This window comes from Anguilla rostrata, chromosome 2, assembly GCF_018555375.3.
Source record: "Anguilla rostrata isolate EN2019 chromosome 2, ASM1855537v3, whole genome shotgun sequence".
Lineage (NCBI taxonomy): Eukaryota > Metazoa > Chordata > Actinopteri > Anguilliformes > Anguillidae > Anguilla > Anguilla rostrata.
The window spans coordinates 42,701,742-42,718,645 of record NC_057934.1 but is presented as its reverse complement, the minus strand read 5'-3'; the positions used below and the strand labels follow the sequence as shown (position 1 = coordinate 42,718,645).

The window sequence follows — 16,904 nt, the reverse complement described above, 5'->3', positions numbered from 1 at the left end:
TTGGTGTGTTGTAATTTCCTGTTTTTACCCTTGAGCAAAAGTATTCAATTTTAGTCGCTTCTGTCCAGCTGTGAAATCCTGTTAAAAATATTCAAATTGTACATGTGATCTTCTGTGGAACGAGATGCTTATTATATCTGTTTGAAAGGTGTTCTTTCTTAATGAGATAATATTTCTTAGGATAAAGTTTTTTTAATTTATTACTGATTGTTCATGTAAGCCGCTTTGTGTTCCCAGAGAGATCCAGGCTCAGGAGGCTCTGCAGAACGGACAGCTGGGGACGGGGGAGGGCATCCCTGACCTGCAGCCGGGAGTGCTGGCCAGTCAGGCCATGATTGAGAAGACTGTGACCGAGGACCCCCGCTGGCAAGGTTTGGAACTGGCCTGTCTTTGTGATGTCATAGAATCATGTGTTGCTGATTGATTATATACATTTTGAAAGGCCTAAGCAACTGTGGTGGATTGGCAACCTGCCCAAGTATTCCTGCCTCTTGCCCAATGCACGTTTGGGATTGGCTCCAGCACCCCACGCAATTATCTGATAGGGCAGGATGTCACACAAGACGTTTCAGTAAACAGGTTTTTTTTTTTTTAAGAGTACATCCAAAAATGAATAAAGCCTATATAGTTATTTTCATTTCCAGAATATGTGTATGTTTAATCAAGAAATGCATGCACAGAAGTTTGCATGCTGGGTGGCTCGTCTTGTTAAGGCACTGCTCTAGTGCATGGATGGGGCCCCGTGGTGTGGTATGGAAGTGGCACTGTGCCAGTGCTGTCTGGCCAGCACTTATCATGTACCAGCATCCCCCCGCTCCTGCAAGTCCACCTGTTAAAGCCGCCGTTCACTTTCTGGGGTTTTTGATATTTCAGTTTTAGTGTATGTTTCTGATTGGGCCACAATTTTTGGATATATTGGGTATTTGCAGAATCTTATCATCTGATTTATTTTTTGTTGAAACTATTTCTTATGACATGGGGGGAATACACAAAGTGAATACTTTTGTCGACTTATTTGTTTTGGCCAACATTTTATGCAGTTTTCTTGGGAGTATTTTGTAAAACCTGTGCCTGGGTCCATCCTTGTGTCCAGATACCAACTTTGTTCTGGCAAACTACAAAACAGAGCAGTGCACCAAACCTCCACGACTATGCAGACAGGGCTACGCCTGCCCACACTACCATAACAGTAGAGACAGGAGGAGAAATCCACGCAAGTACAAGTACAGGTAGGAAGTCTGGTTTTATTTATTTAATATTATGACTATTACATTGTCTTTTAATTGCGGTCTAGAGACACTGTTTCCTGCATGTCAGTGTGTGTTGTAATCTGACCGTGAAAGGTAAATGGTGATGTTGCAACAGGTCTACACCGTGCCCCAATGTGAAGCATGGGGACGAGTGGGGAGAGCCCTCCAAGTGCGAGAGCGGAGACAGCTGCCAGTATTGCCACTCCCGCACCGAACAGCAGTTCCACCCAGAGGTCAGTGCTCAGAGCCTCTCTCATAGAAGTCGGGCTCTCTTTATCTTGAATGCGTTTCATTTTTCTTTAGAAACTTGGGACAGTGACGCTTACATAATAGTACTGCAAACAGAGCTCTCATTGGCTATGCACTGGCCACAATGCTGCAACCATAAAAATTCATAAATGACCCATGCGTGATATAGAGCACCATACAATTAAAAATTTGAGAACATTGCATATGCAATAAATAGGATAATCTGCACATATTTGCATGGGACTAACATTGATTTAAATTTAGTTGCCAGGCTTCTTAGCCTATAAATTACTCTTTGGGAATTATGGAAAATCCAAAACCAAGAAGGGTTGATGTAAATCAGGGAACCATTCTATGGCAAAATACTTCCACAGAAAAAAATACTTGAAATGGATATATTTCAAAATGGCACAGAAGCCATAAAACAGGTTTGAGTAAATCTTATGTTAAAAAGTATCTTATGTTCAGAGGGTTTTATATTGTTTCCGACTCAAAATTGGACTGTTTGGACTGTTTCCAACTCGAAATCTGAATTTAGATAAACTGATGACTCTGATTACAAAGAAAATTGGGGTTGTAGTTTGAGATGTTACATTAAAAAAATTTTCTAATGGGAAATTCCGTGTTTCGCAAGTGCAGATTACTAAATTGCTTTCATGGGGAAAGGAATAATATGATCCAGGTTTCAGACTTTTACGATGAATGGTAAGTTGTACAGGTTTGAAAACTGGGCAGTGTTTTGCAATATGTTTTCAGTAATCTGTGCCATCTTGGTGTGGGTGTCTGCCAACGCCCTCAACAGATCTGGCAAGCGTTCAAAATGGTCTGGCTGAAACAGAAAGCAAAAAAAAAAAAAAAGTCAGCTCAAGAACTTGTATATATGATTTACAGTTTTTCACATTCAACACTAAGTGCAATTTGTCTTTGCTTTGCAGATTTACAAATCCACAAAATGCAACGACATGAGGCAGACTGGCTACTGTCCCAGGGGGCCATTCTGTGCATTTGCACATGTAGAGCGTAAGTGGCGTAGATCTCGTCTTATCTTGAGATCAGACAGAGTGCAATCTGTTTTTCATGGTTGTCTGAACTGTTTGGTCACTTAAGTCGTTTATTTTAGAACACAGGCTTTTATTTAATTTTGCTATTTCAGATTAAAAGGGGGGAAAGGGTGTTATCAGAGCATTTGATCTTTCTGAAGGAGCTGGTTTTCTGATAAGGGAACTGCTGCACTGTAGGACATCAGCAAGTAAAGGTTTCTCATTTGTTGGTAAATGTCCTTTGTAAAGACGAGCAGCCTAGTCACATCCATTTAAGTCAGTAAGGTTTCCATTTACATTCATCTCCAATCTCATCTAAATTTGGAATGTCCAATGCGCCACCTCTGTACAAAGCATGTTCATATGCGGCCCCTGCTGCTCAGGAGAGTGCAGGTATTCTGCTGTTCTCCTCCGAAGCACACGCCTGCCAGCCAGCTGCTTGTTTTCACACCGTAGCCGCAAGCCGCAGGGTTGGAGAGCAGGGGTGGAGGAGACCCATTCATACACATGCGCAGAGAGAGACACGGGTGCCTGCCTTTTTGTGAACTAGACACACACCACCCAATGTGATTTCTTACTCGTTAGGGGTCCAAGCAGTGAAGCTACTGGAACCAGATTGCTCTTATTATTATTATTATTCTGCTACTCATCTGGATCTCAAAAAACTTAGAGCTACCAAATTTGGTAGATATCTTGAAAATTTTACCCACTACTTGGGCAGTAAAATAAAAAAAACAACTGACCAGATGATGGCGCTATAACAACCATTTTTTTTCTATACCACAACACCATATACAAAACACAGAATTCTGGCTCTTTGGAGTATGCTGATGAAAGGGTATCAAAATAATTTTTCTAATCACAAGTGATCAGCCATACAGCTGTACTCTGTAGAGCCACTATCAGTTGAAGCATATTTTGTTCATATTTTCAACTCCTAACTCCTCAACTATTTGGCCTACATTCAAAATCTTTCCATTCCAAGATTCATCCGGTCCGAGTCAGGAGTTTTGTGTCATTCATTACATCCTGACAGATAATGTATAAGACTGTGCAATTGTGTGCCATTTGCCCAATGCTGCATGGAACCCGTTAATTGCCGCTATGTTTTTGTATATATTTGTAGATTTTATTAGACAAAAAAATAATTTAAATGGTTGAGTGGATGTTGGAACATCAAGTAATAGGTTTCAGGGCAGCACTTGATAATGAAAGGGCATGTAAAAACCCCTGTGTGTGTGTGTTGTCTGTTCCAGGAATTCCTTCCACCGAAGAGACGATGAATTCGCTGCTCACTGTGATGCACTCGGGCTCCCAGTCAAAGCTGTGCCCCCAGCAGTACTCTGAGTGTCTGGTCAGCGAGTGGGGAGGCAACACAAACGCCGTCTCCAGCACTGCGGGCAACAACGGCCAGCACGACAACGTACGTAACAGTGTGCCTTATCCTCACTGTCCGTCTTCCCATCACTCTTCACTGTGTCCCTTCACAGGGGAAAAGACTGTGGAGAGTTCAAGACATGCTGTGCCCAAATCCTGTGTAATGCAAAACCTGCGTAGTTTCAAAAATGAAGATTGCAAATGAGAAATGCATTTTGAAAAATTGTGCGTTCAAAAATTCAGCTAATAATGAGACCGTTAAGGAAGTGTTTTTGTGCTGTGCCTGATTTTCCTAAAGGGAAGTTGACATATTATAGGAAGAGTTGCAGGCTAATGTTTTTGTACATTTCTGTTTGTTTTTATATAATTTGTATTATTTCTTTCTGCCTTTGATTTCATTCAATGTGCTCTTTCATATAAAACAGAAGATCAAACCAAGAGTTTGAAAATCAGTTGAGGCTCCTTGTTAGCCTGGTAGAATATAAATTGGCCAAAAAAAAGGGAAGAAGTTTAAGAAGTACATTAAGACACGGCCTGTCAGGACCAACTCTGTTGTCAGACGTCTTGGCACTTTCTGGACATCGACTGACCTGAAGTTAATTGTAAAGCTGAGCACATTGGCCAGGCTATGAAACCTTAATAAGATCCTGTGTACTTTTCTTCTTTAGGTTTCATGCTGTAATAGTCTGACTGTAACGTCAAGCTCAGGAAGCAACAGTTCAGTGTCCCCAGTTGGACCCATTGGCAGGCCAAAAAGCATTACTAATGGTAGCTTATGTTCAGAGTCAACCACCTCCAGTGTTTCCTCTCCGACATCTAACTATCCCAAAGCTCCGGGCTTTGAGCGTGAGGATCAGGTACATAAACATCCCTTTCTTTTCTCTCCCTCTCCTGCCCACTATATCTCATAAGCTGCAGGCAGCTCGGTATACGGTGTATACTTAGCTTTGCATGTATAATTGTAGTAGATATTTTTTTTTTTTAAAGTTCATTTCCTTTTTTTGTCTTGCTTTTCTGTGCTTTTTAAAAAAATAGGACCTTCGGTTATTCCCTATCATTTTCTTCATTAAACAGCGTCATAAAAGGCTCAAATGTTTCAGGGATAGGTATTTTGAGAGTTTATTTTTAAAGGTCACGTTGGTTTGTAACTGATAGTTAAACAGTAAAATAATGGGTTTAATATTAACCTGGAAATACTAGTTCCACTTGAAAGAAGTATCAAAACATAGCACATGTTAAGTTGTTTTTTAATTTTTTTTTTTTAACATTCTTTTGTCACAATCAAGTTTTGTTCAGAATGTGTGTTCTCTTGCTTAAATAACTTAATTCCCTCCTTTTCATGCTGCGGATGCAAGACTGCTCATTAACACACTTTTATTTTCTTGGAATGACACTGGAATAACACACAGTGACGTCTGTGTTACACCACACCGATTGATCACGTCAGTTTTGTGTCTTATTTGCAGGCAAAGTTTCTGAAGGGTTATCCGGATAGTCAAAAACTACTGGACCAAGACAAACAGGCGAGTGAAACGAGTCACAAGTTTACTTTGTGCTTTTAAAATTGTATCCTGAAAGAAAAAATAAAGGAACACGTATAACGGGTGTTAAACTCTCCACTTCTAGCCTACATGATTGAGCCTTTTACAAAATGCTTGATCTTTTTCATTCAGTTCCAGTAAAGTTGAAGACGGAAATGAGATTACACTATAAAATCGCTCAAACCGCAATCCATAAAGAAAATCTTCCTCTTTGCAGTGCTCTCCTTGTGTGAAATAGTATTGGCTTTCATTTCCATATCTTGCACCCTTAGTTCTCATGATCCTTGTCCTATGAAATGCATGCTTGGTCTGTCTAAATGGGACTCATCAAATGAGGCCTTTTATTCCATTAGTTCTGATTTATGCTGAATGTTTTGTCATCTGGTTTGCAGAACCTTATCAGTGTGTTCTCCGCGGCGAACCCTCTGGCTTGCAGTATCACGTCCAGTATAACATCCAGTCTGGCCTCCAGCATCGGCTCGGACAGCTCCTCCCCAACCACGCTTTCCACCATGAATGCAAAAGCAACCCCCTTCTATCCCGGTAGCAATACAGTCGAATCAGTCGTAGGTGAGTTCACGCGTTGACTCCGTACAGCTGCATGTTTTTAATTTTTCATTATATCGGAAGAATGTAAGAATAAATGTACATGAAATTGTCAAACTGTCTAAATGTTGTGAACAAAACTATATGTGTTGTGTAAAGAGCTGGCTTACCACAGAACCTGGAGTTAAGTCACACAAATGGAACATGAGACAGATAGAACAGATGGAGGAAAGGCTTTTCAGTGCATTTGCCAACACACCCAATCACCAACATATTTAACAGCCTTTTTAAAGCCATTACACAATCCAGAATGCTCAAACCGTGCCACGTTTCATGTTATTGTTCAGTCCGCTAGCAATGGGTATGGCAGTGAGGAGCATTTGTTATTCAGCCATTTTGAGATGTCTTGTCAAGGCCTTTTGTGGTTCATTGTTAGCACATCACCGCCAGAGCAGGTGTGAATAGTGGGAAGGAGGTAATGGTGCTCAGCAAAGAGCATAGCATTCCTGTTGGGAGGTTTAACATCATGCTCGCATGCAGTACCCCTGAGCATAACTGTTTTCAGAAGAGCCTCACTTTTCCCCTGTGGGGGTTATGGTAGGCAGCCCAGGGAGGCTCGTGCTGGGTCTCTCTGCCCTGGTCTCCACCCCAGCTCCTTGGTGCTGCTAGGCAGCAGTGGTCACATGACTGGGGTTGGTGCATATATGAGGGGGTCCGTGAGCGAAAGTGTGTGAGATTCAGAGCAAGCTGCTGTTTGAGTCTGCACAAAGCAACCTGGACGGCTGTCCTACTTTACAGTGGAGGTAGGGAGGCTCTTTTTCTTTCTTCTGAAAAATCGGTCAGGAGTAGGTTGTGCGGTCAAGGACACTGATGCCAGAAACTTGATTTTATAATGATTATGATAGTACATTTGTGATATTTAACTGAGGTACTTGAGTATTGGTATGGTGACATTTTACACAGGTTTATGATGTATTTTTGTTCTAATGATGAATTGAATTATTTAGCATTGTGTTTGAATTCAACAGTTTTAAGGGCTTTCAGAAGCAATAGTGTGATCTTTCTTGGTAGTTTAAAAAGGATGGAAGTTTTATTTGGAGCACTGAAATATGATTGTGCTCGCTGTGGCTCCTCTGACTAGTGCCAGTGCCAGCTCAACATGCAGACTCCTGGCCAAATGGCAGCTTTCTGGAAAGCTGCCATTTGGCCAGGAGGTATTTCAAGTTCCTTGAACATTTCAAGTTCCTGATCATTTATCTAGGTTTAAGTGCACAGGCCATGCAAGTCTTTTCAACTGTTTTTTGATGCTGTGCAACTAAACCTGTTGCTTTTTGTCTTAAAGACCCCATGCAAACACGTTTTTGAACTTGAATTAACACTTTAAAAGATGCGTACGTGCATCCTCTACTAAATGACATTTCTATTTGATGTAAAACTAAATATTTCCTGACAGGAGAGCTGGGGAGGTGAATGGGGTGTGTTTCTTCTGTAGTGTATATCTACAAGTTCATCATTACTAGACACAGCCCACTAAACTGGCTCACAAAAGTGTTCAGTTGGATAGCTGGCAGAACATGGAGAATAATATGGAAAATGACACAGACTCTTAACATCTGACGCCAAAACCAGCCAATTCAACGCTTGGATCAACGATACATGTACGAGCTGATACTGGTCAAGCCCAGTGGCTGCTACCAGTGATTTTTTTTTTCTTTTTTGTTTTTAAAGTATAAAAAAAATATTTTGATTGCAGGAAGTGTTTAAGTTGTTTGTTTCAGCTTTTTCCCCCTGCGAGAAATTTGTAGAACATAGCCTCCGAATGTAAAGTAGCCTCCTGAAGTCGTCAGTCTTCAGGTTGGAACCTTTGTTTCAGATGACCTCCCAGCGGATTCACACACAGCTGTTAAAAATAGAACCATAAAACAGCACTGGGGTATAAATGCCACTGTTGTCTGAAAGCCACCCAGGTGTATTAAAGCACTTAAAGACACGCGTGTAGCCTGCTGTCCTGTTCCCTCCTGATTCCCGTGCTCTGTTCTGTAGGTGTCGAAGCACACGCTACAGGTCTCCACCTCCTCTCCCTGGTGCTTTGTGGGAGTCCCACACGTTGCAGCAGCACTGCCCCGCTCTGCTCTGGACGGAGACAGAGCCGCAGTCTGACTGAGACCGATACGAAAGGAAGTCTGATTCATCTGCAACCGTGGAAGTTTAACATAATTTCTCTCTGTGTTTCAGGCTCTGCGCTTGACCTGAATTTTTGTGATGTCAACGTAGCTTCTCTTGATAAAGAATTTGAAGAACAGGAAAACGGCGACATCGATTTATCAAGTGAGCTTTTACAGTTTTCAGTCTGGAAGGACTCCAGGCCTTTTCTTTATGTTTAGTTTTTCTTTCCTTGGGTTTTCATCCACTTCTACCGGGTTGAATTTTTCCTTTTATTGGTTAGATTTTAAATGCTGGTTATAAATTATATTTACTAGAAGTATTGCTGCCCCTGGGCCCATGTCACGTCCAATATAGCTGTTAAATGTCACAGTGGGTTCTTTTCAGACTTGGAAGATTTACACACCTGCTCAGGTGTCTTTGGCTAAGTCTAATTTTTGTGTACTTTGTAAGCAGGTGTTCAGATGTGCAAGGCATATCTGCTTATCGCAAATATTGGGAGATGCTGCATTGCTCACACTGGAAAATGTCAGTTTGCTCAGGTTAAGCTCACACTAGCATTGGAATTCCACTCCTGGCACTGGAATTGCACTGTATTTGTTGTGTCTCTCACTTTTTAAAAACACAGATTAGACTTCAGTTAATGAAAATGATTCAGTTCAAGCGCTCGTGAAATCTCAAAGCATCTGCGTGTTCGCAGGAAAACATCGCCATAAGCTGCGGCTGTAACGCTGAATGCCTTATTCGCGTGCTGATTTCACAGGCCATATTTTGTGTCTGTTTGCTTAGTGTGCGTTGGCTCTGTTAAAATGTGATCATTTCAGTAATGAAGCTGTAACTCAAATGGTGTTATTTTCACTGAGCAAATGCGAAAAATAAACTTTAAATTATTGTCAGAGGAGCTTTAACTCTTGAAATATAGAAGCTGTAAATGGGCACTCGCCAGAACAAAATAGAAAAAGGCCTGGAAAAAAATAAAAAGATTTTGATTACATTTTTAAGAGCAGTTACTTTTCATTAAATATATGATTATTATACATTTTGAGCTTCTTTAGTTATTGTGTTTGACACAATAGGGTAAGCATTAAGACTGTTATGAAGCAAAAACCGATGTGCAGTGTGTGCGCATGCATTTTCTATACAAGTGGTGCCACCTGGCCAAGATGCATTCTAAAAATAGATTCTTCCCCATGCTCGGAATCTATTTGGAATCTCACAGTATGCTATTACTTGATCTGTGAAATAATTGAAAGCCACCATCCCTAATACAGACTGAAAAGATGAGACTATTTTTAGCCAGGAGCTGGGAGAATGTTGTATTTCTTGTTATTCATTAACCATGAATTGAAAGTATGGTTTTCGAATAACAGATGAGGTCATATTTACAGCAGAACATTGTTTAATTTCAAACTCATTAATAGCTCATTGAAATATTTTTTGAATTGAATGATGATGATATATTGTACATTTTCAACATTTTAAATGCTTGATAAGTGTTCTTTGTGAAATGAATAACATTTCTCTTTTAACCCTTGCAGTTACACAACATTTCCTGATGGAGGGCACTAAATATTCCACTGTTTTGTGCATTAAATGCATGTGGACACAATGGGCCTCATTCACAAAATTCTTATTAAATTCTTCTTACTTTTGTTCTTAAAGTTCCGATGAAAAACCAACGTGGGATTCATGAAACCGAACTTAGATTTTGGGCGTATCCCAGGAGTATCAGAGGATGAATACCAGTTGTCCTTAAACTGAATGTGTGTGCTCGTTAATGTTGATTTGCGTGAATAATATAGCATTTTAAATAGAAATCACTTCTGTGTATGCCTTCCTGTATGTTTCAAACCAACGTAGATTTGGATCTTACCTGAAAATCAAATGATGAATGCTCAGATGTTTGTGGAAATGTTTGTAAGCACAGTTAACAATCAGATTTGATGGCACGCATGTTTTGTGAATGAGGCTCATTGGTTTCAACGCGCACAATGTTTCCCAACTCACAGCTTTCACATTTTGGTCTGGGTTGTGTTTGAGTGTGCAGTATGCCTGATGTTTCCTCACCGTTGCCTCCTCAGGTCAGAGGTTGTTGGGCAGTTCGGCCCCTGTGAACATCCCTGGTTCTCTGGCGCGCTCGTCCTCGCTGCACTCCTCCTCCTCGCTATCGGCCTCTCCCCTGAGCTCCCTGTCCCAGTCCTTCTCCCAGTCCCTCCTGTCCGGCATGGTACCCCAGCAAAACCAGCCCCAGGCCCATCCCAGCAAGACGGAGCACGGCCTCCTGGGAACGTCAGTGTCCTCCCAGAACGCTCTCGGTAAGACGCAGCGGTTGCCCCGCCGACCACACCGACAGTCTGGGGCCCGCTTGGGATCCGCAGCAGAGCTAATTGCAGGCAGTGAGCTTTGCTGGGGTCCCTGTTTTGTGGAAGTAGCCAGATTCACTGTGGGCGCTCCTGTCCTGGTGGGGATCTCGGTTGGCTGTAAAAAGCTGTGTGAACGTGTCTCCCAGCAGGTCTGAACGGAGGCGCCGGCGGCAGCATATGGGACTTTGTGAGCGGGAGCTTCTCGCCCAGCCCGTCGCCGGTGTTCAGCAGCGTCGCCGCGGCGACCCCCGGCGGCGCCGACCTGCCCCGGCTGCGCAGGGAGCTGGACGAGGCCAAGCGGAAGATCAAGCAGTGGGAGGACGCCTGGCAGCAGGTGAAGCAGGTCAGGCCGTTTCCCCGCTACGCACAGCCCCTCCCCTGCTCGTCCCGGGGGTCGAGTGCGCCGTAACGAACCGAGTCGTGTTCCCGCCTCCCGCAGGCCTGCGACGCCTGGCAGAAGGACGCTCAGGAGGCGAAGGAGCAGGCCAAGTCCGCCGAGGCGGAGCGGCAGCTGGCCGCGCAGAAACGCGAGGACGCCGAGCGGCAGCTCAAGCGGCTCCAGGAGGGCTTCGACGCCGTGTGCCGCTCCCCCGGCACGCCCCTGCTGCGCAGCTACGGAGAGCCCGACCGCCTGCCCCTCCCCAAGCTCCTCTCCGTCCAGTCGCAGCTGCGCGCAGACCTGGAGCTCGTAGACACGGTAAGCATGGCCGCACCCCTGAGCCGACGCACAAAGCTTAGTTCGTATGTGTGTGTGGGGGGTGTGGGTCCTAAGTAGTAACTGTAGTAACTAAACACTTGAGATTTTCACCGTTTTACATTTCTGATGCATCCGTGTGACATCTAGTGCATTACTGTGCATTACTAGGGCGGCAGTGTAGCGCAATGGGTAAGGAACTGGTCGTGTAACCTAAAGGTCTCAGGTTCGATTCCTGGGTAGGACACTGCTGTTGTACCCTTGAGCAAGGTACTTAACCTGCATTGCTTCAGTATATATCCAGCCGTATAAATGGATGCAATGTAAATGCTATGTAAAAGCTGTGTAAGTCGCTCTGGATAAGAGAGTCTGCTAAATGCCTGTAATGTAATGCAATGTGCATAACCTGCCACATGCTGTTGTAGAGGTTTCATGCTGTGCTTTTAATATTGCCATTTTTGAAGAAAGACTGATACTAATGCTTTTTTCCCCCTCAACACACAGGTAATATATCAGCTTCAGTCAAAGAAATGTATAGTTTGCCAAAAGCATGATCGTTCCATTGTCCTGCAGCCTTGTCAACATTACGTACTTTGTGAGAACTGTGCACCCGGCAAAACGGAATGTCCTTACTGCAAGACAAAAATACTGAAATGGTGATGTAGAACTATTCACGGTACTACTTCTGGATATTGAACTATGTAATGTATTATGCTAACAGTTTAGACATTGCTTTATTTTCAGTATTTCATGTAGTGATTTAATTGATAGTTTTATTATAAACCGGTTGATGGTGATCGACTGATGCATAGATTGATATCTGGTAATTTGACAAAAGATTTGCTTCTTGATAGATAAATGCCATTCATTTTTCCGGTGTCTTTCTTTGGTAGCTCTTCAGTCATTCCCGCTAAATAATGGTACAATTAAATGCATCAGTCAGACACCATTATTGCTACTAGTTTCTTTGAAGAAGATTAATTTCTTTAAACAGCACTTTGTCTACCTGGAATCTGTTCAATGTTACTTTAGAAAATTGCTTTAAGCTGCTTGTAGTTTTTTAAAATCTTTTTTCTAAAATATGCTATTGTGTGAAGCTTTTGTGTACTGTGAAATAGAATATTTCATACTCAATTTATAATTGAAATCACAGTATAGTTATATTGTTATACAAAACAAAATCATATGCATTAATAGCTCAACTGGCTTAGGATTTTATTTTATTTTTTTAATATTTTCAAATCAAAAAACATATAGTCATTACAAGTATAACCAGCTATTGTTCTTTTATCGCACAGGCACATACGCTAAAGCATTTGGGAAACTGCCATTGTCTGCATTTTTTCTGTTTGTTATGTTGGAGGACCTAGGTCTTCGGTCAGCTTCACACCACTGTTGAGACTGTGTTTTGACCCCTGCCCTCTTGCAAGTATTGTTTCAAAAATGTGCGACACTCATCCATTCACACTCAAGTGCCTTGCCTTAGAAAATCTTAATCATTTGGTAGAAATGAAGACTGTATTTAAAAAAAAAAAAAAAAGTGCGGGTGGCCAAAGGCCGACACAAAGTTCTGGAAAATATTCCTCCATTGTTAGCAGGAATCTGCTTTCGTACGTAACTCCTTGCATTGGCCTCCAAATGAAGTTCACAATTGTGTAGGCAGTAATGGTAAGAGATCATAGGTTTTATACATGCTTTTGCCCTGATGTCACACTTAAAATAACTGTCCTCCCCTCCAAAAGTGGGCAGTGGTGCTTCTGGGTGAATTCTGATGCCATTACAGTATCCTTACAAAGTGTTTAGAAGTGAATTATGAGGTAGGTGTATGCAATCAGGAAGAAAATCATTAATGTATATATTTTAAAAGGAAAAAACTGGCACTCTTTTTGTAATGGAGTAAAAATGATTTGGTTCTGTAATGTCTTCGCAGAAGTGCGGTGTTAAATCTGTAAATCGTGTTATGTATGATGTGTTTAGGTTAAACTAATTGAAATGACCTACTACTGTGTTCACAATGTATTTGTGTTCATGTACTTTGTGCTCTTAGTCCTTTAATATTTACAGCAATGAGTGTTCAACAGAAAGCAACTTTGAGTGTGAAAACCTTTGCCGTAACGTGCAATTAAGGTGGAAATCAGGGATAAACTAGCAGATACTGGCCAGAATAAGGGGATGCGATACTGTTACCTAATTAGGTGACCCAGGAATTTAAATGTGTTAAAGGTTTTGAAAAGTGAATACTGGAATATACCCCTACCCCCACAGTTAAACAGTAAAAACAAGTCAGTTTGCTTGTTTTTTAGTTTGCGTGTCCAGAATTGCACAGGTTGCACTGGCAGATGTCCCTTTCTTTATATGGAACAATATGAATTATACATTTGATGGTCTCTCTAGAGGTCATTTGTATGTATGTAATTAATAGATTTTTGGAATGTATTTTTGTTCATTTGTATTTTGATGTGATCTTTCCACCCTGACAAATTCTTAAACCTAAAGAATGAAAGGTTAGCCGTGTCAACTACTTTATTATCCAAAAAATAAGCTTTATAAATAAGATGCCTTAATAGGTTTTGTCGAAAGTCATTAAATGTGTAATGTGTCTCTTTTATATTAGGGAAGTTTGCCCGAATATGTGCTACTCATTCATATTCAGAGGATGGGGCACATTGCAGATTTGGCCCAAAGGCCCTCATTAAATATTTTTGAAGGGTTCTAGACTTATTTCAAAAAAAAAAAAAACACTGTTGGAATGGATAAAGCACAAAATAAAAAATGTGTATGCAGGGGTTTGTTGGTTTATGTCCTTGTACGTTTAAATAAATCAGTGCTATAGCCAGTGTTATATTCAGGCTGTTTGAACGGTTACAATTTTTATAGCTAAGGCGTAGAGTATTCTCTGTAATGTATGGTTTGACATTTTGAATGAAGGGGGTGGGGTGACTGCTGACAATATTAATGGACTGCTTGCCCATGTTTTGTAGTTTTGCCAAAGAATTTACTGTTTTACAAAATTCTGTGATATTTTTGCTTTTTTTATTATTACTGCATTGTTATTTCTAACATTCTACATGCGAAATGGCTAGAGACCAGATTTTCAGAAATGACCAAATCTAATGTTTTGTTGAAATTGTGTATTTATGGGGGACTATTATAACCACAGAAACATTTTATGGTTAGAAAATTGTGGTTTAACATTGAACTTGCACAAACTTAAAACATGATTTTTGAACAGCAGTAGTCTATATTGAAGGAATGTGGGTAAATGAATGAAATATTTTACAGTGGCCATATGCATTAACTATTTCAAATGTTTTTCTTTTTCTGCTGAACTGTAATTTACTGGTAAATCCGCTAACTCAGTGTTGCATACAAATGGTTGTGCACTGCAATGCTGTGAAGTACATTTGACTGTGAGGTGCTCTCTTTGGTTTTCATTTGACTGGATTATCATTACTAAATGATGTCACTCCCTTGAGCAGTAGTGTACACATTGACATGTGTATTTACTTGATTGGCATACAGCATCTGTGGCAGATACAGACAGGTGGAGTACGTTGTTTGTGTACGTTGTGGCAGCTGTAGTTGATCTCTCCTTGGCCTTATACTGCACCACCTCACTATGGTGCATTCTTAGGGAATGTAGGCTTTATGGAAGGGCCCCCCAAAACCACACACACCACTGTAGAACTCACACGCATACAAAAAGAACCCTAGCTCTCAATTCCATGGTTAATCTAAGGATTATTGCAACATTCGCAACATAATAAGTTTTATTATATGTCCCTGAGTTTTGATTGTGCCTTTTTGATGCTACATCTAAAGTTGTAGACCCCCTTGTATGGCTTGTACTGAGCTATTTGGAATAGTTCCTGGTTGCCAGCAGTTCCACTTCCTTTCTAAACTGCTACATATCCAGTGTCTTCAGAATGCTTCATTCCTAGGTCTGGCTGCATAGAGGACCAGCTACTCGTAATACCCTCACAAGCCATAAGTCTATGGAACATCTCTTAGGTGAACTGTGCACTAGCAATACATTCTAGTTTTCAGCCATGAGAACTCCCTGAAGATATGTGGCTAGTTGATCAGTCCAATTGATTATGTTAACAAAAGGAACAACACTAATTTGATGTTGAAATCGCACCACTACTTTACTGTTTTATGTTTAATTAGGGATTCAGTTTAGTTTTGTATACTGAATATTAGGCAAAAAAATAGCCTGTTTTTGATATATGTAATGTGAGGGGAAAGCGTAGACAGAAAATTACTTTTGAGAGTTTGACACTTAAAGGCCTCAAAACTAAAGCCTGACACGCCTTATAGGTGCTTGCTGATGAAGAGACTTAGTGAGCCAAATAAAATCTCACCTTAGAAATCACTGTCTGTGTCTGCCATAGTTTCACTCATTATTCTTATTAGTAACAATAGATGTAAATTCCTTCCTTCTTTTAAATGTTTGTGCATTGGCCACACCGTTGAAAGCACTCAACATGCAAACAGGCAACTGGCACTGAAGAAAAGCACAGAGTAAAGCGAAGCAGCTTGTAAATTGTTGTATACAGGTGACGTTTCATTATTTGGGGCGTGGATAATCTTTTTGCATCCACAGAAAATATTTTCTTTTTGTATTAATATTGTAATTATTGGATCTGAATATATTTATGCAATCTCTTATGGATGTTAAATATAAAGCTCTGTTTGCATTTATTTGAATGTCCAGGCAGTAATTAATTGAAAGTCTTGGCAGCATTACCTATCAAAGCAGATATTTTTTTCAGGAAGACTTTAAATCGGGTGTACTTTCTGCTGCCCTACAGGTCCCCAGTTTCTGTAGGCTTCCTTTATAGCCAGGCAGTTGCCTACCGTCAGTTATGCTTAATTGGCAACCTTAACAATGATCATCTATCCAGTTATTAAAAAGAACTGAAAAACCTGCTGGATTGTTCTGCTCTAAGTCCAGAGTGATTAGCCCTACTTTAAATGAGGTCCGAATGACTGGAACCACTGTTCTGTAGTCCTCCAGATTCAGGAGTTGTTTTAGTTCTTTAATATGGAAACCCAAGATATTGAATGTACCATCCAAAATTGGATATTGGCCACTGGAATAAGTTCAAGAACATTTGATTTATTATGTAGCATTTAGTTTCATGAGCTGGCTATACTGTTCAAATTCTTTAAAGGTTAAGAATTTAACAATGCCATTTTCAAGTTTGTGTATTTATTAACCTATTGATAGTGGGGGACAAAAAGGAAAAAATTTATTTTCTCAGGGTTTTACAGTTATAACTAGAATTAGCTGTTTAGTTCTTACACACTTAGTTGCATTTCATAGATTTATTTGCTTAGTATTTTAATTGGGCTAGACCTTTATTAAGAAACAACATATCGCTTATTTTGGTATGTATTATTAAATAGAATAGCTTATTCTAATTAGTGTTTAAATATTATTAGGAATATTACTGTTAGTATATTAATTTGTGTATGTGATGTCAACATATGACCTTAATGACATATTATGGGAATTTTCCTGTGTTTAATTTATCAAAGCCTTTACATGGAATAGCTAGAAAGTGTCTAGAAAGGATTGAACACCTGAATGGCTTTTTTCTGTAGAAATAAAATAGATTGTATTATTTATAATGCATAATCATTTACTTGTAGTGTATTGTTTAAAATTGTTAACA

The 16,904-nt window shown here is 40.5% G+C and overlaps 1 protein-coding gene across 4 annotated transcripts in view; it reads left to right on the top strand.

Moving 5' to 3' along the window:
• The window catches only part of unkl (unk like zinc finger), a 28,173-nt gene extending 12,246 nt beyond the window's left edge, over window positions 1–15,927 (top strand). The window contains exons 4-16 of one of the 4 annotated variants that reach the window (XM_064322342.1): window positions 238–371; window positions 1,094–1,229; window positions 1,366–1,483; window positions 2,435–2,519; window positions 3,796–3,962; window positions 4,585–4,773; window positions 5,383–5,439; window positions 5,850–6,027; window positions 8,239–8,331; window positions 10,248–10,481; window positions 10,679–10,872; window positions 10,969–11,226; window positions 11,728–15,927. In XM_064322342.1, the coding sequence (XP_064178412.1) occupies window positions 238–371; window positions 1,094–1,229; window positions 1,366–1,483; window positions 2,435–2,519; window positions 3,796–3,962; window positions 4,585–4,773; window positions 5,383–5,439; window positions 5,850–6,027; window positions 8,239–8,331; window positions 10,248–10,481; window positions 10,679–10,872; window positions 10,969–11,226; window positions 11,728–11,883 (1,999 nt within the window). In that variant the 3' untranslated portion in view covers window positions 11,884–15,927. Of the gene's footprint in view, window positions 1–237; window positions 372–1,093; window positions 1,230–1,365; window positions 1,484–2,434; window positions 2,520–3,795; window positions 3,963–4,584; window positions 4,774–5,382; window positions 5,440–5,849; window positions 6,028–8,238; window positions 8,332–10,247; window positions 10,482–10,675; window positions 10,873–10,968; window positions 11,227–11,727 lie in introns of all 4 variants that reach the window. The other 3 variants (XM_064322343.1, XM_064322341.1, XM_064322344.1) reach the window with 3 other exon arrangements.
• The last annotated feature ends 977 nt before the right edge of the window (window positions 15,928–16,904 follow it).